The sequence below is a fragment of the Nymphaea colorata genome, chromosome 3, assembly GCF_008831285.2.
Source record: "Nymphaea colorata isolate Beijing-Zhang1983 chromosome 3, ASM883128v2, whole genome shotgun sequence".
NCBI classification, from domain to species: Eukaryota; Viridiplantae; Streptophyta; class Magnoliopsida; order Nymphaeales; family Nymphaeaceae; genus Nymphaea; species Nymphaea colorata.
In genome coordinates, this window is record NC_045140.1 from 19,376,951 (window position 1) to 19,399,320 (window position 22,370).

The following is a 22,370-nucleotide window of genomic DNA, read 5'->3' on the forward strand; positions in this document are numbered from 1 at the left end:
GTAACGTTTTGAACATATTGTTGTTAACATCCTATTTGAATGTGAATATGGAATTGATTTGTTAAACGCATGTATCATTATGTTTGTTAATGATTGCATATAGATTCAGAGTTGGATCATTAGATTAACAAACTCATGCATACGAATTATATAAATAATATAATGGTCATATCATGCTATTCAGTTTGTTTTGAGTTTGAATATGCATTATTACTAGTTGCAAAGAGACTTGGACTTGGAGCGAGTGAATTTGAGACATGTATGTCAAAATATGTTTGTATTTGTGATGTTGACAGATTATGAATCAGCATAAATTCTGATTGGGCGTCCATACTTTTTGTATTGATGAATTGACGCATGTGGTTGAAGTAGACTATATGGCGAGAGATTTTGTTATTTAAGCATGCAACTTGTGATATCTACATGTGCTGAGGACATGTTGTGAACCAATCGTGTGAGTAAAATAACATATGCATTTACAGTATGCTTAAGTATCCAAAATAAATTACGAATGTTCGTTAGATTTGAATTTATAATAATTAATTTGCCAATTTAAAAAAGTATAAATTTAGGGACACAGATTGCAATTTATTAGATCAATTAGAAGTATAAGCTTTAACTAATATGATGTTTGATATAAAACATGATCTGATCCACACTTGTTATTGTGGATAGATTCGAGCGATCTCTTTAATTGGTTTTGACTGTCATGGTTTGTGACACTTTTGGTAAAATATGCTTTCAACAAAAGCATAGAGCAAAACCATATAAAGTAAATGTTAATTACCTTAAGAGGGAACAAAAATATCTTCTGCAAATGCACAATTCCTGAAATGAAAATGAGAATTTAAGGCAACCCAAAACAAGCAAAAAACAAAATAAGAATCGCAGGACTCCAAGCACACCAATTTCCCGCTCCTAGCTCAAGGTAGTTGGACTCTTTGTAATGGTTCTTCCAGATGTTGACCGTCGCTTCGTTTTCCTTTGGTCATGTTCGGTTCCGATGAGAAAAACTGATTGGCTGAAATAGCTGTGGCCCAAGCTAGGCATCAAACAAGGGGAAAAAAAGTTGTCGAACTTATTCCTCGATTCCTAGCAATTGGGGAATCCTCCGCGCCTTCCTTCGATCCTCTTAATGCAGAGTGAGTGTTGATTTTTTTGATGATTTTTCCGGTTGAAAGACAGTCCGGCGATGATTTCTCCAGTTGCCGCCCGCTACAGTTGTCGATTGGTAACTTCTCATGCCTCCCATTTATTGTATTCTTCTTCCTCGTCATAGCAAAACTCGAGTAAGTTCTTATTCTTATTCTTCCTCCATCTCTATTGGAAGCCGTTCATTCAGCGTTTGATTTCTGTTTCTGAAGCTAACGAGTGCCCTCAAACTATTTGGCAGGTCGGGTTAGCATTCAGGTACATATTATGTCTTTTATCTTAGATTTTCTCTCCTTTATGGGGATAATTTGGACTTGGATCTCAGAGCATCTAGTGGCTAGTGGAAGAATCATATAGGTTGGAGCATTTTAATTCGTGACAGAATTTCCCGTCGTTGAATATTATTTCTTTTTACTTATTATCTTAGATTTTCTTTCCTTTATGGGGATAATTTGGACTTGGATCTCAGAGCATCTATTGGCTAGTGGAAGAATCATATAGGTTGGAGCATTTTAATTCGTGACAGAGTTTCCCGTCGTTGAATTGCGAAAAACAAATCCTTAAATTATTTGGACATCATTTAAGGGCATCTAGACGTGAAAGCAGTAAAATATGAAAAATCAAGAAATTATTTTTAATCCTGGCATGTTGGAAATGAATCTAAGCTCACTTTGTGATTAGCAACAGAACCCTAACCCGTAACAATCTGAATTAGGCCTCTCCTTGGTATATAGAAATTTTTTTGATTGGATTAACAATAAACTTTGATTTTGATTTCATTTTGGTGTAATCTAAGCCATTGCTAGCTTGCTTTATTTACACATGAGAGAGAGACCCGTTGCTGCTCAATCCATAGAATGACATAAAAGATAGTATCGACATCTGACTGGTTGCGATATAAATGAAACTGTATAATTTCATACGAGCATAAGGTCATACATTAGATTGAACATTCAATATGTATGAACATAAACACCATCAATGTACTTGATGAACAGAGATCAACGATATGGATCCCTACATATTAAAATCATGCATCTTGTCAAAATGCATTCATATAGTAAACTGATATCTTAGTTTCCAAGTCTTGAAACAGTTGGGCCTCTTGGAAGATCTGAACTGCTCAAAGCTGCATAAGATCAACGTTTTTGTGTAGCATGCTGCTGCTGGTGCTAAAATATAGTTAAACGATAGTATAGTTATTGGTTGTATAGGATAGGGAATTGTCCTCATGTCAGAACATTTTAGAGGAACTGGGGTTCCCATCTGCTTCTTTGTTAGGTTCAAAAAATGAATGAGATTTGGGGGATGAGGGGATTGGTCTGCTATTACACAGTTCTTCAAACGAAGACACCTTATGGCTTGAGGAGATATACTCCTATTCTTCTTATACGTATTAAAATCTTCTTTATATTGGGCAAGGCCAAAGTTATAATATTGTAGTTTATTTATTCTGTTTTGATATGCAATCTGCAGTTAAGCACACCCCTACTAGATTATGCTAACAGAGGTAATGTTGGCTTGGCTTATTTAATTGGTTTATGGATCTTTCATCATGCCATCCGCTGGAATATCAATAACCCAGGGGGGTGGGTTTGTGTGTGTATATGTGTCCACAAGAAACCAGTCGCTGAATGTGGCATCACGTGAATACTGTCATCGTCTTCCAGTAACCATTTACTTTGCAGATGTTACCCCCAAATAGTCCTTTTTCCTTTGTAAATTCTAAACATGCTATTTTTGTAAAGGTGGCGGCAGTTCACAACAAAGTATAGTTTTTAGTTCCTCTAATTGGTCACTCTCCTCACTACAAATAACTGCTGGATGCTGTGCTTGAGATTTATGACAAGTTTTTAGACTCTCTTATTGGGGTTAATTTCTAGATTCTATTATTGGACCCTTTCTTGATCGAAGCAAACACCGGTTGAGCATATACAGCCCACAGATCAGTACCAACCAGAAAGGGTGCAATAAGATAATGGTTAGAAAGCTAGGGAAATTATGGTTCTGCTGTGGAGGCTTACAAACATTTCCATTTGCTGTAGTTAAGTGGAGACGGGTCATCCTTCATCTCTTTCTTTTACTTTGCATGCATCTGAAACAACTTTGGTGAGAAAAACGAGCATCATGGCAGCAAACTTTGGGGAAAATTTGGTTTTGAAAACCGACAATGCATTTAATTTGTGCAGTCTCATCCACCATGTTTCTATTTTCATGCTGCTGTTACTCAGTTGAGAAATTTTAATTTGTATGGACTTTATGAGTTCCTTCTGAATATACAGAGAAACCAGATGCTTCCAGAAAGGCCAAGCAAGTTTGTATGAAGCTGCCTTTTACTAGCTGTGCAGGGCTCTTCAGGATACCTCCAAGCTTGCATGATTCACAAACCAGATTTAGCTCACAGTGTGTGGTTTCCAATTTGCTAACCAGACTTGCATTTGGTGATCAATATTGTCGCTGCTACGGTAACTACAGAGAATGTATTCTTGTGCACCCTCAATTGCTCCATCTGCATCACCCATTCAACCTCGACTTGCAAATCCTTATCGACATTTTGCTGGATTTCGAAATTCTTAGTCAGATGAACAGAATAGATATTTTTTGTTATTGATAGTCAATTATTTAAACTAGTCTTCTGCGCAAGGAATTTTCTGGTAGGTTCTTCTGGGGTATCCTAGAGGTTGTTTTGCAATTCCTTCTGCCCGCAGTGTAATGGAAGCAATTTCTACTATTGGCTTTGCAAAATATTGCTTGTTAGAGAAGGAGAGAGATTTCAACTTTAATGGAGTCTTCAGTTTTTTGCTATGTATTGGGTGTGTATGTCAGAGAAAGCGAGAGTTTTCAATTTTGATGGTCTTTAGTTTTTCCATTTTCCATACTAGCAAACGTGAGAAAAGAAATCAAACAAAAAATTTTCATGTTTTTTGAAGAAGAAAAATGGAAAAGTGGAAACTTCCTTGACAATGTGATGCAAGAAAAGCTTCTCAGGATTTTTTTTGCTTGCAACCAAGAAGAGCCTAAAGCGTGTTGGGATATCTTTAGCAGCATTCTTATGTCCAGCTACCCATCAAGCTCTGGCCGTGTTTGGTAGCCTTAGATCTGAGATCCGAGGCTGGATTTCATGTTGAAATCCACAGTTTTAGCAAACTTTTGGATTTCAAATCCACTATAGACGTGAAATCTGTGGTTTTGAGATCCGCCCCCACCCCCTCCCTCTCCGTTCTATAGCGTGGATCACAGATCCGCGGAGAAGCACGACCACCTCACCTACCCTGCACAGAGAAAAGAGAGAAAGAAGAACAGAGGCCCGACCATAGCCACATCGAAAGAGAGAGAAACAAACTTGGCCACCATAGCCAATGACAGAAAACGAAAGAAAAAAACGGAAGAAAACCTTCCACCATCGGCTGAGGATTACACAAAAATGCCAAAACCCTCTCTTGTAAGTCTATATATAAAATGTTAGCTTACTTCTTCAAGAAGGAAAGAGGAAAATAGAAAACTAAGTTAACGAAGGATTCAGCTTAAGGTTGGCAGTTACCCAGAAAAGCCACTTTTTAATACAAGCGGTTAGTTGTAATATTTCAAAAGTTATGAAGAGTAAACTTAACATAGACAGACACCTAAAATTTATATTTTTAATATAAGTTGTTTTTTGCAAATATTTCAAAAGTTTGGTGGCTAATCAATGATTCATAGGTTTTTATAGATATCTTTCCTTTTCGAGAGAGTGTTTAATTTATTTCGAAAGTAAAAAAAAAAAAAAAAGAATTTATTTGGAAGTAAAAACGTTCCTCCGGCAGGCAATGATTTAAGAACTCCCAGCCTCAGTAAAAAGGTAGGGATAGACCTGTAAATAGTTACTATAAATAGGATAAATATATAGGTGGCACATCGCGTACCGGTGATGTTAATGTGAAAAATTCCTTTTTCCATTTAATTAACTTCTGCTCTCTTCTCCTCTCCCTCTCTCGATGATCCGAAATGCTGATAGATCCTAGCTGTGAAACTCCGCCCAGCTGTTCGTCTCGGTGACCTGCTTCCTGGCGGGAGCTTCGTTGACATTTCCTCGGTGTTGACCGGAATGCGGGCCGGCGAGGGTCCTCAGAGTTGCTTCTGAGCTCCGAACACCCGAGTGCAGGTGACCGTGTTCTTTCTTCCTCGTTCTGCAAGCTAGGGTTCCACAATTTTGGAGGAAGCCCACCGGTGGTCGTCGTGGGGGTGGTGCTCCAGATCCGGATTTTGCGTGCTCTGATTCGTTTCCTCAACGTGTGCATTTTCCGCTAGGCAGCCGAGGAAGCTGCTGCTCCTTTGGCTTTGTGGTCTGCGTAGGCCTTCTTTGCCAGTTACTGGCCGCGAGTTTATACGTTTCGCTTTTGGCTTTACTCGCCCCTCTTTGTTCTCCAAACTGTATGGATCCGACTTAGGAAAATGCAAACTTTGTTTCACCAAGTTTTTATGTTCCTTTGCTTTGTTGTTTTAGCTAGGGCAAGGGTTTATTCTTGAAAGTTTCGGCCTTTTAGGGTTTCAGGCCTTCATGGAGGAGAAACCGTCTGTCTACGCCACCGGCGGTTTGCCTCCTCACTCGGGGCGTTTACCGCCCCATCCTTCCCCGACGAACGCCCCGCTCACTGTCAAGCGTGAAGTGCCCCCGCTCTCTCCGTCTCGACCGGATATTCCTATGTCGGATTCTTCCCCCGCTAGTTCCCATTTCAGTCAGGACATCAGCCGCATGCCAGATTATCCCCAGAGGAAACCGGGCCACCGTCGAGCTCACTCCGAGATTGTCAGGTTGCCGGACGATATCAGCTTTGATCATGAACTCGGCTTTGTTGGCGGTGATTGCCCAGCTTTGTCCGACGAGACGGAAGAAGATCTTTTCTCTATGTACATGGATATGGAGAAGTTCACGTCTTCTTCCCCTATGACCTCTGTCTCTGGTCTGGCGGCTGGAGAGTCGTCGTCTGCATCACCATCACATAACGAGCCTGATAGCGGCGGGAGCACGAGTGAGAGGCCGCGTATCCGGCATCAGCACAGCCAGTCGATGGATGGTTCTACTTCTATTAAGCCAGAAATGTTGGTTTCTCCGGAGCAGACTTTAGCAGAAACCAAGAAGGCAATGTCTGCAGCTAAGCTGGCCGATCTCGCTCTCATTGATCCAAAACGGGCAAAAAGGTAGTTCCTCATGCGGTTTCTTGTTCCTTTTATGACTTAGGCAGATATTGATTTTTCTTCCCCGTTCCCTGAGCACATTGTCTTTTGCCTTGCTTCCTCATTTTCTGCGTTCAGTTTGCATTTCTTCGACTTTTTTTTTTACGTTGTTTGTATTACCATGGAGTGGACGTATTTATGGTAATAAGGACAGAAACGCAGACTGCAGCTGTTATGTGTGGGCATCCAATGTTAAAAGTGTTTAGGGCATATATGTGTGCTAGTCTTATAGAGCAGTTATATCTAATAAGCTACGAATGAAAATTATACATGTAATCATTGCTTATTGCTGGTTAATTTTAGGATCTAGATCCCAAATTCATTCTGAGTTGGAATGTGATACAGTGAATTTGTTTGTACTCAGTAGGAAGAACCTGTGATCTGAATATATCTTACGTATCCCTGGTATGTTAAATTCCAATATGTTTCTCACTTACTTATGAGAAACATATGCGTTTGGTGATTCCATTGTGATCAACATGTTTATCTGTATTGCTTGAAGCTTGACAACCAAAAAGCAAGAGGGTGTGGTTGCCATTATCTCATCCTCTGTAAGAATTAGGTCAGGCTCTTATATAATTGGTGCCATGACAACGTGCATTCTATTCTTTCTAAGGTGATTATATAGAACCTTGATATTTTCCAAGCATATATTAAGAGAAAAGGTCCTCCATATGCTAATGGGTAATATAAATATGATCAGTGCATTAAGTAAGCAAATCTTTTATATATAAATAGAAGTCACACTGTAAATATCTGGTTGGCATTGGGACTTCAAGTAGGCAGATGTATTTAATTAATTCCTCTTCAAGTGATCTTTATGCTCTTTCATGTTTATCTTAATGGAAACATCTGTTTTGACCAGGTTGAGTTGCATTTATGATTTCTTTGCCCATCCTTAGTCACATGGTTGCATCTGTAGTTGATCATTGAATGTTTAAAACAATGTTACCAGAAGTGGTTGTGGAATCAAATTGGCCCAGCCACTGATCTGGTAAATCAACTGACTCAGTGATTCAGCTGAATCGGTTGTGAATTGACAAAAAATGTTAAAGAACTAGTTTCTCTAAAAAAAATAGGAAAATATATAAATTAAAAAAAATTCTCAATATGTTATGAAAAAATAAAAGTTGCAAATGGCATTCTTGAATCAGCCACCAGATGAACCAATATGATTTGGATTGGCCAATTCTGACGACATTAGTTTCAATTGTGATTACTTCGGGTTCAGTTTGGGAGCTGAATTAGAGATTACAATGGATACAAGATAGAGAGGGAAGGGCACTTGTTTGACATTTTTCCATGGAGTGGTTGAAGATGGCTCGTCTTGTCCTCGTTCCCACCCACCTCCTAAGTTGTCAAAGTTGGAAGTTTGACATAGGTTGTATAAAACTTTAGAAAGGTCTAATACGGTTAGTTGGTTTGACCTAGTCCAAGTCAATTAGTTATAAATAAATAAGTAAATATATTTATGCATATATTTATATGTCAATAAGTACACAAACATAAGAATGTATTTATGTGTCTGGGATTGTTTGGTTGACCAACTAGGCTGGCTAATTAACTAGTCCGACCAACTAGTTGCTGGTTAATGCGGGCTCTTCAAAAAGTTGGCCCACCCTAGTCGACATGACTTAGGTGCTGCATGCAGCAATAGACAACTTTTTTGGGGTTAAGTCAATGGGAGAACAGTAGGCAGTAGCATGTTAACTGTTAATTGTTGGGTTCATTTATATATATATGTACCTGTAAACGGTATTATGTGACTATGGTCAACAAACAAAAAAAATTAAATTTTTAGGTTTAACATTTTATAGAAAACGTTATTTTGTTTTGACCACCTATGTGTATCAGTCTAAGCGTCTAAGCTGTTGCCTGGTGTTTAGGCTTGCTTTGATCACAAAAAAAAAAAAAAAAAAAAACTCTAGTATCTGACAAGTGAGGAACACAGGGAAAAAATAAACGTAGCAGTCCATTGATTATGTATCAATGTGGCTGTTGTTCATCTGTTTGAACTCATGATCCTTAATGACTGGTCAACATGTTCTCATGTGTATCCTCATTCATTCTATAGCTCTGTGCATTGCTGACAGATATTTTTAGGCAAATAACATTATCAAAGAATATGGTTATTGGATTCTTCATTTGCTATTGGTTTTGTATTAGCAACTCACTGGCATATTTTCACTTGAAATGGCTAGTTTTCATCTGAATTATACACGCTCTTCAAGGCATTTTCCTTTTTTTTTTTTTCTTTCGAATTGTGGCTTGTTTAGATTCAAACTTACTTTTGTTGTATATTAGAATCTGGGCTAATCGTCAGTCAGCTGCGAGGTCAAAAGAAAGAAAGATGCGCTATATAGCAGAGCTTGAACGGAAAGTGCAGACCCTGCAAACAGAAGCGACAACATTATCTGCTCAGTTGACTATGTTGCAGGTAATCATCGTTGTTACCCATTTTTATTTCTGGGTAAGATACTAATCATTCGCATTGACAAAATTGATTTATTCATGAGCTTGGTCAAAGTCAAAGAAGTGTACCAACAATTTCTATGCGTGATATACTTTCATTTGGAAAGAAAAACGTTTGGTCGCCCAGTGAGTTGGTAGTCCATGCAACACAAGTTAAGTCAAGTTAATCACTGGTCTTATATGGTGGATGGTGCACTTCAGCAACTCTGTTGAATCTCTGGGATTGTCTTAAGGAACAAACTATGAGTCTATGACATGATAAGGCATTAATCTGTCATTTGTAGGCGCGAGAAATTCAGAGGAAAATGGGAAGTGGTTATGAGAGGCATCTAATTTGTTCTCCTCAGCCTCTTTCTGAAGTTCCTATGTCTGCTTCCTTCTTTCCGCGATTTGTATGGTTGACTCTATGTTTAATGTGTTGCAGAGGGACACTAATGGTTTGACAGCCGAAAATAGTGAATTGAAACTGCGGTTGCAGGCCATGGAACAACAAGTTCATCTACAAGATGGTAAGTTCTTCTGATCCCATAAGAAAATTGTTATTTGCATAACTAAATATTTTTTTCAGTTTGGTGAATATGAAAGATGAACCTTTTATGGAGGTTGCTGCACCCATTTTATACCTTCACCATGTGCTGGAGTGGGTCTAATTTCAGTTCCAGCCTGTCATATTTAGTGATCAGCTCATGTGCAGGCAACTTGCCCAAATTTCTCTGCATTGCATATAGGTAAACAGTGGTCCCAATTTTGAATTATGTTTGGTGGTTGTAATAAGCCCTCAACTCGGGCTTATTATCTCTGTGTTGTAAAAACTTGCATGCATTTCTAACTTTCATATCAAAAGTCCATTATCATATAACTTCTGTTGTTTCATGGTTGTGTGTGTGGGTGCATAGTCATATTACTTTGCAGCATTATTCTGCAAAATGGGTTTTACCTTGAGTCAGTAAAACATGACAGATGCATCTGCTAGAGTTCAGTAATTAATAAAGAAAACCTTGGCCAATGGATGCAAGCTTGATGCTTGTAACTGAGCTTAATCTACTGTTTGTCATGGTAACTTGCCGCCCTTAGGTTAGGGGATATTTTTTGAGGTCATATTATACGTTAACTATTTATTTGTGATGCAGCACTGAATGATGCCTTGCGAGAGGAGGTCCAAAGGTTAAAAATAGCGACTGGTCAAGTTATTCCAAATGCTGGGCAAGGGATTAATTTTGGATCCTCATTTAGTACCAATCAACAATTTTATCATAATCCTTCTGCTCATACCCTTCTGGCGACACACCAATTTCAACAGCTCCAGATCCATTCTCAGCAACAGCCCCAGCAGCAACAACAGCAGCAGCAACAGCAACAGCAGCAGACAGCTGATGTTAGGAGCAAAGGCGCAGGCCAGCCATCTCCAAATCAGATAAAGTCAAGTTCCAACACAGCCGCTTCCGAATGAGAAACTGATGTTGAAGGTTGTTGGTTCGTCTTTTATTATGTGGTAGATGCGGACTTGGTTGTTGTTTTAATAGCGTTGTCTTTGTACTGCGGTATCAATTGTTTCACTAGTGTTTATTATTTAGACCAATTGGTTCCTTTTCTGCTTTTATGTCGTTGTGTTGCTAGTTTTATTTTAGTTGATTAAAATGAGCTAATGATGTTAAAAAAAAAGTGCTCTCTATCTCAAGGGATGGTTGCTTATGGCCAATCCTCATTTCCACTCTCTGGTTGGATTTGGAATTAGGGGTGGGCATGGGGCCACGGCCTGGGCTAATGCAAAAAAAAAAATCAATATATATATATTATTTTAATTTATAAAGAAAATATATAAAAGTATACTTATAATTAATTAAAAAATTAATTGGGCCGGGCCTGGTGCCCGAAAGCCTGATGCGCTGGAGGGCCGGACGCCCACCCTCATTTGGAATTAGTGCACTCTGTCTGTTAGGAAATGGATGATAATATCAAGTTGGAGGATGATTGCTGTGGCTGCATCCTCCCTAGGAACAGATGATCTCAATGTCATGGTTACTGAAGCTGCTTCTTTGGGTTGACTTATACGCAACACAACGGTATTGTTTAGGATTTCAGGGCTTCTCTCAACCATCTCAAGCTTACGTGATCCGACTGTCATGAGATCAGGGGACCAACTTTTGAAAGCCTTCCTAGAGGGGTCTCCTCTGCCATCACTCTCGGATCAAAGCGACGTTCCGTACGTAGCCTCTGCGCAACTGATTGCAGACAGAAGCATTCGTGGGTGTTGGACCATTTACTTCAACTTGAGGTTTTTCAGATCTACCTTTGCTAGAACCAAACTCTGGTGGCCATCCTTGTGGCATAAACAAAAGAAGAACCTTGGGCACTTTAAATCTCATTTTCTCTTGGTAATATCGTGTTGATACGTTGAACAGTAAAAGTGATCCTTAGCCTCAATGGTCTTTGAACCGTCGTTTCTCCCTATTGCTGATACACCCGAACATGATTCACTGTAAGATGGGGGCTCCCCCCCCCCCCCCCCCCCCCCCCCATCGGCTTGAAATCAAATGATAACCTTCAAAAGGTGCGACTACAAGAAAATGGAGGCTACATAATTATGCAGAGACAAAGAAAATAAATCACCATGGAGCTGTTGTTTCCCTCTCCTAATTGCCATACTCAGCCACATAAGCAGCGTTAACTTGTGAATGGTGTTCATATCAAGGCCTGTGATTGAGTTTTCCACATGATATGCACTGCTTTTGCAGTTTTAACATGTAAGATGTAACCCTTCCTGCTCAACTGGTTCTTGATCATCAACTTCTTCTATATACATAGATTGATCGGTTTGAATTGTATTCAGAAATAGGAGTGGAATCTCCAAAAGGAGGGAGATAAAAGAAATATGTGCATAACTAGTATCATTTTAGAACTTAGCATTTGCCGCAATGTCATTCAGTCATTGTCATCATGTTTAAAATTTTAAGGAGCATAGAGAAAAGTATATTTTACAAACGTAACAAGAAATTTGAACAAACATTACTTTCGTCAAAATTTTAAAAGACATCTAATAAGAAAAATCATAAAAAAATAGTGGAACTGATTTAACGTGTGTGTCTATATATATATATCGTCTGTAAACTCTAATATTTCTATGTTCTTTACTTTAAAAATCAACGCTCTCAAGTTTTATCTGCATCTATACGTTCTTCAAGACATTTAGGTGCCTGGTGAACTGGGTCGAGTAGGTGTGACCTGCCTTCCGACAGCAGTTGATTCGTCTGGGTGCGTCTCGGCCGGTTGCCGGAAAACGCAGTTCGGCGAGGGTCTTCATACTTGCTCTTGAGTTCTATCTCTCCCCGTGCAGGTCGCTCGTTCGATGTTTCCGGATTCCTTACGCTACGGTTTTCCACGTCTCTGCAAGGTGCCGGTGCTCTGTCGTCGAGGGTGTCTCCCAGATATCGGACTAGCATGATCGGGGACCTTTGTCCAGCATGTGCATTTCTCAGCAGGTCATCGAAGTACCTGCAGCTTTCTAAACTATGGAGGTCCACTTTGCGGTAGCTGGATGTGGAGTCTTCGTGGCTGGCTGGCTGCTGATTTTCTTTCACTGATTATGCCCTTAATTATGTTTTGGCTAGGATTTTGTTCTTGAAAGCCCAGGTGATCGAGTGTTTCTAGCCTCAATGGAGGAGAAACCACCCGCCCACGCTAACATCGCTTTCCCCCCTACTTCGGGGGGTTTACCGCCCCATCCTCCTCCATCAAGTGCCCCGCTCACCGTCAAGCGTGAGGTTTCCATGCCAGATTCTTCTCCTGCGAATTCACACTTCAGTCTAGACATCAGCCGCATCGCCGAGCTCACTCCGAGAGCGTCAGGTTGCCGGACGATATCGGCTATGGACACTTCTCCATGTATATGGATATGGAAAAACTGGCAACTTCTCCTGTGACTTCCGGCTCTGGTCTGACGGCTGGGAGCCATCGTCTGCATCACCTTCACCTAACGATTATGATAGCGGAGTGAGCACGAGCGAGAAGCCTTGCATCAGGCATCACCACAGCCATTCTACGGATGGGTCAATTTCTATTAAGCCAGAGATGTTGACGTCTCCGGAGCCAACTCTAGCAGTGGCCAAGAAGGCTACGTCTGCAGCCAAGCTGGCCGATCTCGCTCTTATTGATCCAAAACGAGCAAAGCGGTGGTTTCTCTTTCTTGCTCTTTAGAAGGTGGCAGAGCACGCCAATGGAGTGGAGGAGTTAGGCAAGCATTACCAATGTTCGTTTTTATGCGTCCAGCATATAATGATACGTTTCCTCCCCATGTTTTTTTCCTCTCTATCTTTTGCTAATAATTATATCTGCCTTAATCTCGCTCGGGATATCGTTGTTTATTTGACATTTTTAGCGTTTAAGCATTTGTGTTGCCTTTGTATTGTCAACTTTTCACATTGAAAGCAAATGTTTTTACTCGAGTTTATGGCGTAATAGGCTCGATGTCTGTGAATGTCCACATGTATTCAAGAAGCGTAGTTTTTCACGGCCAACTAGGTCTCGTTGTATTACCATTATACTCTACAGTAGAATGAAAATCATCTTGAAGGGCATATTTGTTTGGTCACATGCTGATGAATTGCATCTCTGATTTCTTTGTGGTTCTAGTTCACAGGGTCGCACTTGCGATTACAGTAGTACAGCTAGTTTTATTTCATTTATGTGTTATTGGAGGTTTTTCTTTGTCTAATTAACTGCAATTAGTTTTATACACATCTTCAAGTATCTTACTGAGATCTTTAGATTCAAAGTTTATTCAAGTTTTATGGAAGGGTCTTGGCAAACCGGCAGTCCGCTGCGAGATCAAAAGAAAGAAAGGTGCGCTATATGGCGGAACTTGAACGAAAAGTGCAGACTCTGCAGACAGAAGCCACCACGTTAGCTGCTCAATTTCTAAGAAGAAAGAACAATTTTTTTAAGATAAGAACGGACTCTTTCAGTGTCAGCGACAGATAGATAGATAGAGAGAGAGAGAGAGAGAGAGAGAGAGAGAGAGAGAGAGATTGAACTTTCGATTAATGGTTTTCAGTAGGCAAAACAAGTACAAAGTACAATAAACAGCAAAATCCACTTGTAATTGCAGCAACTAGGAAATATTTCATCTCGTCATCTCCTACGAACACCTGGGTTGGCTGCACGTTGAGTTGCTGATGGAAGTGGCTGGGAAGCTGATTGTCCAGAAGCACCTGCTGCCGGTTCCTCTGCCATATTCATGGCTTGAGTTATGGCATTCATTACTATGAGTCCGAGAGGGATTAAGTACATCCACTGCAACAAGAAAAAAGGTTATTTATAGACATGAAAATGTTCATGCTTGCATAAATCTCAAAATGGTATCGCCTTTGCGTTAACGCTAAATGCTCATGCTTATTTTCATCAACTAGTGGAACCCATTTCAAAGAGCCAAGGACATTTTACATCATAATTTTGAAGTTCCATCTATGAATTCTAGTCCCCGAGAATTGATTTTTAAAGCTCATCAACTGCATAAGAACACTGGTGCATTTGGACAACAAGAATATTCTATACAGAAACCTTATAAATAAAAAAACATTATTTTCTAAGTTTTATTAGAAAGCAATCACTGCACTGGTACCACCGTCACTGTCTCTCCTATCGCCAAACTACATACCCTTTTCTGTATAGTCATTCGTATGTGTCCAAGTTGGGATCCACTGGGAACTTACGTACAAGATCCTCTTGGAATCTCAATCTTCTAAGTTGTTTTAATAAAATCCAACCACTAAAATGTGATGCACATGGTTAATAATGTGTTTAAATGTATTCCCTAGCAAAATATGTTCTTTAAATTAACCATAAAATTTTGATGTCATAAAAAATATTGTGCTATGCCTGCCAAAATGATGCCTAGGAGGGAGTTGGTTTCTGCAAAAATGTAATGTCTGCAGGCGCCATTCAAAAGTCCTTATACTTCCCCCTAAAATTTGCTGACATGCTTATTAAACTAAAAGTGAAAATCCAGAAAATACTTACATATTTTGACCAAAATGATCTCTCTAGTGGCTTAACTCCTTCGCCATCACCATTCTCATCTCTTAGTGCTTCCTCAGAGAATAATGGTTTTCTGCAAGAAAAATACACAGATTTTAAGATTCCATCAACAACTGAAAACGAACATGAAAGAAAGAAAAAAGAAGATATCAGTAGCTACAAGAGCAACCAAGCTTAATAACCTTGGAGCCATATCGCCGTTCTTCAGGACTGCATGTGAGTTGAAAGACCACTTCGATGGCTGCATTCAAACTACTGGGTCAGTCGTAGGACATTGTTTGATCACCTTGTAATCAAAACATAAATTATAATTTAAGGAAATTCTAGAAACTTAAAAAAAAATATTGGTGTTAATAGATCTATTCTAAGGACAAAGAACATAGCTGCATCTCGTGCTAGAGAGGTTTTAAACGTGACATGAACAGAAACAGAGGCCTTTGCTTGACTTGCATCTAACATTCGTAAGAGCAAAATATTGGACTTTTTTGAGCTTGAGGAAAAAAATTACAACATTCAGCACATTAGGAACCCTCAGCAGGAAGGGAGATGGCAACCTGTCTGCCGAACAATAAAAATGTAATGCAATATTACCTGAACAAGCTAATTGTCAGGTTTATCATACTGAAGTTAGCAAAAAATAATAGTTGATTATAACTTTCAGATATAATGAAATATTAACTGGATGACTACAATTAATCAGAAACGATAAGTACAGATTCCTTCAGAATTGAAAACCTGCTAAGCACTACATATTTGCAAAAAGAAAACCACACAAAGTTACCAGTTTCAGTATCCGAGGATAAGGGCATGAGCTTGGTGAACCATAATTAACAGCTAGAACATTGACACCTTCCTGCATTGCCACATAGTGGAATAAACTCCATCAGAGAATTAATCATAATGAGTCTCAAAGTCATTTTAATTTGCTCTACTTACCTGCCCCAACTGTTTAACTACATTACAAGATATTTTGAAGTACAATGAGCTATTTTATTTACTTGAAATTTTGAAGAGTCATTGGATGTTAAGTGTGTCTTACAGTAAATAAGAAAGGAAGAACAGAACACAGTGACAGATTGGATGAAAGACATAATTTATATTTCTCTGTGGCCTAACATGAGGTCCAACCAAAAGAGGTCATGAGTGAAAAAATAGTAAACTTTAATCACTAGCAACTCAATACTGTTACTTTGCTTGTATACTTGTGAATTTGAAATATAAACTTTTAAGATAATTTGCATGTTTTGAAGCAAATATGTGAACTTTTTTTATTCTATTGATTTTTCGTCAGTTTTGTATTCTGAGTTTCTCTTTTATTTAATTTTTTTTTTAACTATGCAACATAACCTTGTACAATTTATCATTAGCTGCTCATATTATGTATGTTAACATTCAAAAACCAATTATGCAGACTGAACGGAAGTTGATATGAAATCTGAAACTTCGCTCGCTTCAGCAATATGTTCCTTCTCATCACATAATTCCCTTTAAATTACATATTTGAAGCCAGCTTGTATTAACTTTCACCAAATTACAGACTTCTTTCATAGCATGGAGGATTTAATTTGACAAGAATCAAAGTATGGACCAAAGATTTGTTAAGAATATATAGCCCCATTCACAACTTTAGACCAGATATAAAGTTATCCGATGCCACCAATAAAGCATGCCATGCTGGATATTGGAGAACATTTTTCAGGATATTGAAATGAAATTCAAATGAAATATTCCCACCATGTCAGTCAAACAAAAGGAAATTGCTTATGACTAGGTTACAGTCCTGTGAAGCATTGAGCTCCAAACGGGACCATAATCAAGTCTTTTTAGTTGCATATGGTGCAAAAGAAGTCTCCCAACTACAAGAAAAAGAACCTTTAGGTAGTAGCAAGATACCATCAACGTCCAAATAAAAACCAAAGTCATGGATAACTGGTCCAAATGAAAATGCATAAAAAGTGCAGGAATTACCATGTGGATAACAAAATGCTCTTCCAATTCCAGACGAGGAAGGCATCTCTAGGATTTACAATCATGAAGACAGAAAAGTTAGAGAATATGCAGGTAATACAGAAGTATGAAAATACAAATCAAGTTTGTCAGTTAATGCATTGTCCTACAACTCTACAAGTATTTAGATGATAGGATATACCAGAAGGATGGCAGTGCATCACAAAGAAAAGATGCCAATTTATGTCAATAAACTCCAAGTTTGAGATTTTAATGTAGATTGTGCAAGCGATCTGAGTTAAAAACCAAATTCTGTTGTTTGCATAAGGAAAGAATCTATATCCTTGAGGAACATACAGAGAAAATTGCCATGCACAGTACCAAAGCAGAAAATATAGCCTGAGAAGGATCAAAAGCAAAAAAGCGTGAAGTAAAAGCTTATTGAATTGTCTGGACTCTGGACTTTAAAGAAACCAACCACCATTTCTTGTGACCAAAATTGAATGGTCCCTGCAACTAATCCAATGTTTCATGATACATAAGTACATAGCATATCATACCATACATTACGATACTTAATGTAAGAAATTAGTTATGTAACTTATATTACACTCCTGAAACTAATGTTGAGGGTGAAATCGGCCATATGGATGGTATCATATGATACTGATAAATCCTCTTGCATAAGTAGGCTTTAAGCTTTTCTTTCTTTCTATTGAGGTGTAATGGCTTCCAATGAAGGATATGGCGATAGAGCACCCAAATTTAAGTCGAAATTTGGTTCATCATTACAATAATTTTCATCAGAAGCCAGTTGTCATGGGTGTTTATCGGCTAAAGCATCATTTACTTAAGACATGAAAATACCACCCCATGCATTTAAGCTGCCAGAAGCTACAAAATGGCAGTGTTGACAAACGACTGAGGAACTAAAGGCAAGAAAAACATGCAAAAAGAAGAAGAATCCTGCACAAATGGGTTATGAACCATTGGAAGTTGAGAATGACAAAGAGGAAGAATTTTCCCACTTTTAATAAACCTGGTAATTAGTATAGGATCAGAAATGCCTGGTTCTAGGCCAAAAGGAAAATGAATGATGGATGCCAAAGGTAATTGCAGCCACAAATGAAGAAATGACAAGCCTCCAACAAGAGATAAAAGTGGCAAGTCCTGTCTTTGCTTCAATTAGAGTTCTTCCCCACTTCATACTGCCCTGCACCCGTTAGTCAACTTGATATTTACACTACCATCATTCCCAGACACTTGATAGAGCAGGCAAACAGTGCAGTTGAGAAATGGTCTTATGATGTCATAACTCATACCTTCACATAAGCCTTATATTTATGCATTTATATTGTTTGTATATTTTTTACGTAACAAAATCTCCAACAGTTTGCTCAGCTAGCTGATGGGCACTGTCAATGACTATTTGGTAGCTTACTTTTGTACATAAGGGAGAAAAGGTTTCACATTTTAAATGTGTTTTAAAGCAGCAACATTCAAAGGCATACATTGAACCAAAAAATTGATGAAGTTTAACACCAAAATTTCTCATTAAACTGATAAAAGTCAAATCATAAACTTCTGCTGAATAAGTAACTGATGAGTACAGCTACAAGTTCTGATATAAACAAACAATACACAGTTGAATCTTTAGAAGTATTTCTGATGTATATATTATTGAATAGCAAAAATTGATTCCCCTGCCCATCCATATAATCTGTTGGATAATGGTTTTTTCTTAAGGGAAAAAAATGTTTATGACTTTAAAAATAACAAAATACAGGCCATCAAAATTTTATGTCCTTCAAATGCTTGCTTAGAAATGAATGGATGATCCAAAAATTTGTGACTAAAGGAAACCACGTAGATTACATTAACAAAAACAAATTAAAAAACAATATAACCTGAAGTGCGAAATTAGAATTGTCTACACCCTCCTACCATAAGAAGAAGCTAACTAGTGTGATTTAACAGATCAACGTAATCAAATTATCATATAAAGGACTCAAAGCCAAACACAAGTGAGCTTACACATTCATGAGATCTAGTAAATAGCATGCTGTCAAACTATATAAAAAACAATGGGATTGCATAAATACAGTTCATGAAATAACAGAAAACTTACAGCTTTGACAGACGAGACAACATAATTTTCCCCAGGATTCAGTACGTTAGATGGTACTCTGATCTGATAAAAGTCATCCTTCTCCAGAAGCTCCTGCAAAGAGAAATATGGATACCCTAATCAAAAAATAAACGGCAGAAGTTGGAAATAGGTAGTAGAGAAATACCATACTTGGAAAATTTCCTTTTCTTTCTCAGTTAAAGCATTTCTTGAGAAGCGAAGCTTGGTAAGAATCTGCAATAAATTGAAACTGAGATTATGCATTATCATCACAAGCTAAAAATATACATCATTTCATATGAATGTATGCATAAATTCTGCACATGATACATATGTATCCATGTATGTACGTGCATGTTTAGATTGTAGAGAGAAAGAGAGGTGCAAAGAAGAGAAAGTATGAAAGAGAACCAAGCTCATTCCCTTCCCATCCTGTGCCCCAAGATGGGGCCATGCATCAGACTCAAAAGACAATTCTCAAAACTATGATCCATATGACTGTATAGGTACTACCAAAATGTATTTGCCCTTGCTCAAATGGAACCTCCACAGGAAAGTATATCCAATAGGGAATCCAAGCTTTGATGACCAAGTGAACATGGGTTTGTAAAGGAAGGAGCACCTCCATACCAACCCCTAGCACGAAAACCCAGCAATGAACATTGTCCCTTTGAAGTGAAAGTTTAAAACAGGCTAAAGATGGTGAGACTAGTCAAGTGTTCTTGATTGGTTTCACAATATCCATATAGGTAGAAGCAAGGGAAAGGTGAAAAAAGGACAATCAGTAAAACAGATAGAGAGAGAGAATGGTCAGTTATAAGCATCGAACCTATGAATATTTTCTACAAGAATATTAAGGATCAAGTGCAATCTGTTGTATAGTTTTCTTCCAAAGCCCATGTTGATCAACTTACGTGGTACAGGAGCCTTTTTTCATATTCTGAAGTTTCACTTGTTTAATCATAATTCCTTTTAATCTATCTTTTTATTAGCTTTCTTCACCTTGTTTTTTCAGTTCTTGATTCTTATGCTTTCCACTTTGTTTCAAATTCTCTTACTCTTTGGTCTCTCTTTGTTTTTTTTTCTCTTGACTTTCTATCTTTCTTCTACATTCCTCATTTACTTTGACCTGTTTTGTTGTCTTCTACAGTTCTACTTTTCAAGTCCTCATTATTCTTCTTCTTTCCCCTTCAAGGTTGGTTTCACACTAGCCATTATCAAGTGCTTGCTTTCCCACAGGTGCTATCACTTTTCTTTTCAGAAGTGGAGGATCCATGAAGCTATGCGGGGCTGTGATCAGTTCCCTAACACCAGCACATTTAGTTGGTCATAATTGTTAAGGTCAGCACCTAATGGTAATAATCTTATAATCCTTGTTGCATAGTCTCTTGGATGAACTATTTATTTCAGTTGCTCTCCATATGATGTGAGTGGCCTATCAGTGCAAGAATTCGCTCTTAAGTGGGGCTTGTATTGACCTTATGTAATTACTTAGTTTGTGCATAAAAGGATTGTTTGCACCCTACATTTGTAAATGCAGTTCCTTATCATATGATGTACAAGTCTGGCAAAAAGTAGCTTGATTTTGTTCTCTTTTAAGATACATCTTTCAGGTTTCCAGGCACAGGAACTCATGGCACGTTGATCCTCTATGACGTAAGTTGGTCTGTATTTCTAACAAATCAGAAAGTATATATTGGGCCTTTCCCAATATTTCTTAACCATTTTATGTGTTGGTGACGCGGCTGATCAACCTATGTAAGATTGCTACCTGGGCTAATATGACACACCAGCACAGATAACATTGTGATCAGGTTTCATCACCAACATTTTCATCCTACCTTCTTCTCCTTCCTGATTGGTCGCCAAGCAGACAATGCCTGGACCAACTGCAGGCTGTGTCCCTTTTTTTAGGTTAACTAACTAGTGTCCGCTATGTCCACCTCCTACGTAACTTCTTTCCCTCCCCTTATATCCATGTCTCTTTCTTCTTCTTCATAATTCTCATCTATCCCGCTAAGCTTTCGGCGGTTGGCAAAGATAAATTGTTCCTTCTGGACTTGATTCATTCATTCTATTGAATTCAAAAAAGGATCTCTGTGTTTTCTACCTCATTGGGTAAGGCAAGTCCAACATCTCAATCCATCTGTTCCTCAGTATATCTCCACAAATTTGTCTTTGATAAGTTTCAGGACAGACATGCACATTGAGAGGCAAATCTGCATCTTTCACGTCTTATCGACAGTAACCTAGTCCAATGTGGTGCATTTATTTTATCGCCACCTCACGTCATCGATCAACATGACTGTCACTGAAAACGGACTAGCCTGGAAATTATAGTTGCTCTTAATGCAGTCTTAGATATATGAAGAACAGGAAGAAGAGAGGAGGACGACCACGCTTTTAATTTATTCTTTTCCCTTCTGTTTCTACCGAAATCCTAGCCTGGCTTCCTCAGACTGGTCAATTAGACTGCCAACCAGGTCACGACAGTTGATTTCAAGATTTTTCACCCTAAAGCAGATTAATTATGTCCCAAACAGACCGCCTTTCTCTCTTACTCGTTGGTTTATGCATGTCCTTGTGTGCGGCACATTTTCTCATAGAGAGCTAGAATGCTAAAAGATCTCCAGATCCAATCAACGATCTTATGAAAATATCTACCATCAGAATTGGTCCATTCCATACTGCACCTTCGGCACGAAGAACGAAGCGAACCCACGATAAAATCCGATCATCCTAGTTCTAGTTCAAATATTTCAAAATTTCCAAGGAATGACAATGACATAAACCCTGGAAATCAGGGAATTGAGCAGTAGAAGACAGAGAACTAATCAGGAACTGACCTGTCCGCCGTGGCTGGAGGTCTTGAGGCGGGCCGTGAAGATCCCGGCGGGCAAGAAACTGCCATCGCTTCCGAGCGCGTGCTCTAGAGTAAACTGGACTTTCGAGTCCGCGGCGGCAGCGTCCCTGTCCACCTTCCGCCTCGCCGATGAACCAGAGGATCTGGCCGAGGCAGGGTATTCCGGCTCGGAAGGCTTCACTCCCTCAAACTCCTCGTCGTCAACAAGAAGCTCGTCGGATTGGAAGGCCGCAGAAGGAGGTAGGAAAGCGGCGGCGAAGCACACACAGAGGATGATCGCGGTCAAGTAACTCTTCCCCCCATTTCTCTCTTTCTCTCTCTCCCTCTCCCTTCCGAACACGAGACGGGATGTTTCTCTTTGTTTAGTTCCCTTATTATTCTCAACGCCAGCTCTTACAAGTTACAAGTTAAATTCATCGCAGCACTTATAATCATGTCACGTTTGTAACATATATATATATATATATATATATATATATATATATATATATATATATATATGAGTTCGGCCTATTTTAAAAGTGGTGATTTTATAATTTGAATTAAGACTGGTAATATGCA

The 22,370-nt window shown here is 38.7% G+C and overlaps 2 protein-coding genes across 9 annotated transcripts; one reads left to right on the top strand and one right to left on the bottom strand.

Moving 5' to 3' along the window:
- The first annotated feature begins 894 nt into the window (after positions 1–894).
- Positions 895–10,438, top strand: LOC116250206 (probable transcription factor PosF21). Of its 8 annotated transcripts, none has more exons than XM_031623701.2 (7): positions 897–1,289; positions 1,394–1,410; positions 3,435–3,617; positions 5,676–6,330; positions 8,671–8,803; positions 9,263–9,347; positions 9,969–10,438. In XM_031623701.2, exons 3-7 carry the CDS (start codon positions 3,473–3,475, stop codon positions 10,286–10,288), a joined length of 1,338 nt encoding a protein of 445 aa, XP_031479561.1. In that variant the 5' UTR covers positions 897–1,289; positions 1,394–1,410; positions 3,435–3,472; the 3' UTR covers positions 10,289–10,438. The 8 variants fall into 8 exon arrangements, with proteins under 8 accessions (XP_031479560.1, XP_031479561.1, XP_031479562.1 ...); XM_031623702.2 differs by having other exon boundaries at positions 897–1,231; positions 1,331–1,410; XM_050076730.1 differs by having other exon boundaries at positions 897–1,231; positions 1,343–1,410.
- Positions 10,439–13,850: 3,412 nt separating this feature from the next.
- LOC116250373 (uncharacterized) lies at positions 13,851–22,206 on the bottom strand (the record flags this gene model as incomplete). Its single annotated transcript, XM_031624001.2, has 8 exons — positions 13,851–14,127; positions 14,854–14,944; positions 15,054–15,112; positions 15,653–15,724; positions 16,840–16,887; positions 18,947–19,039; positions 19,118–19,180; positions 21,793–22,206. Coding segments are annotated over 8 exons (1,002 nt in total), but the record flags the coding sequence as incomplete, so codon positions are not given.
- Positions 22,207–22,370: the final 164 nt, after the last annotated feature.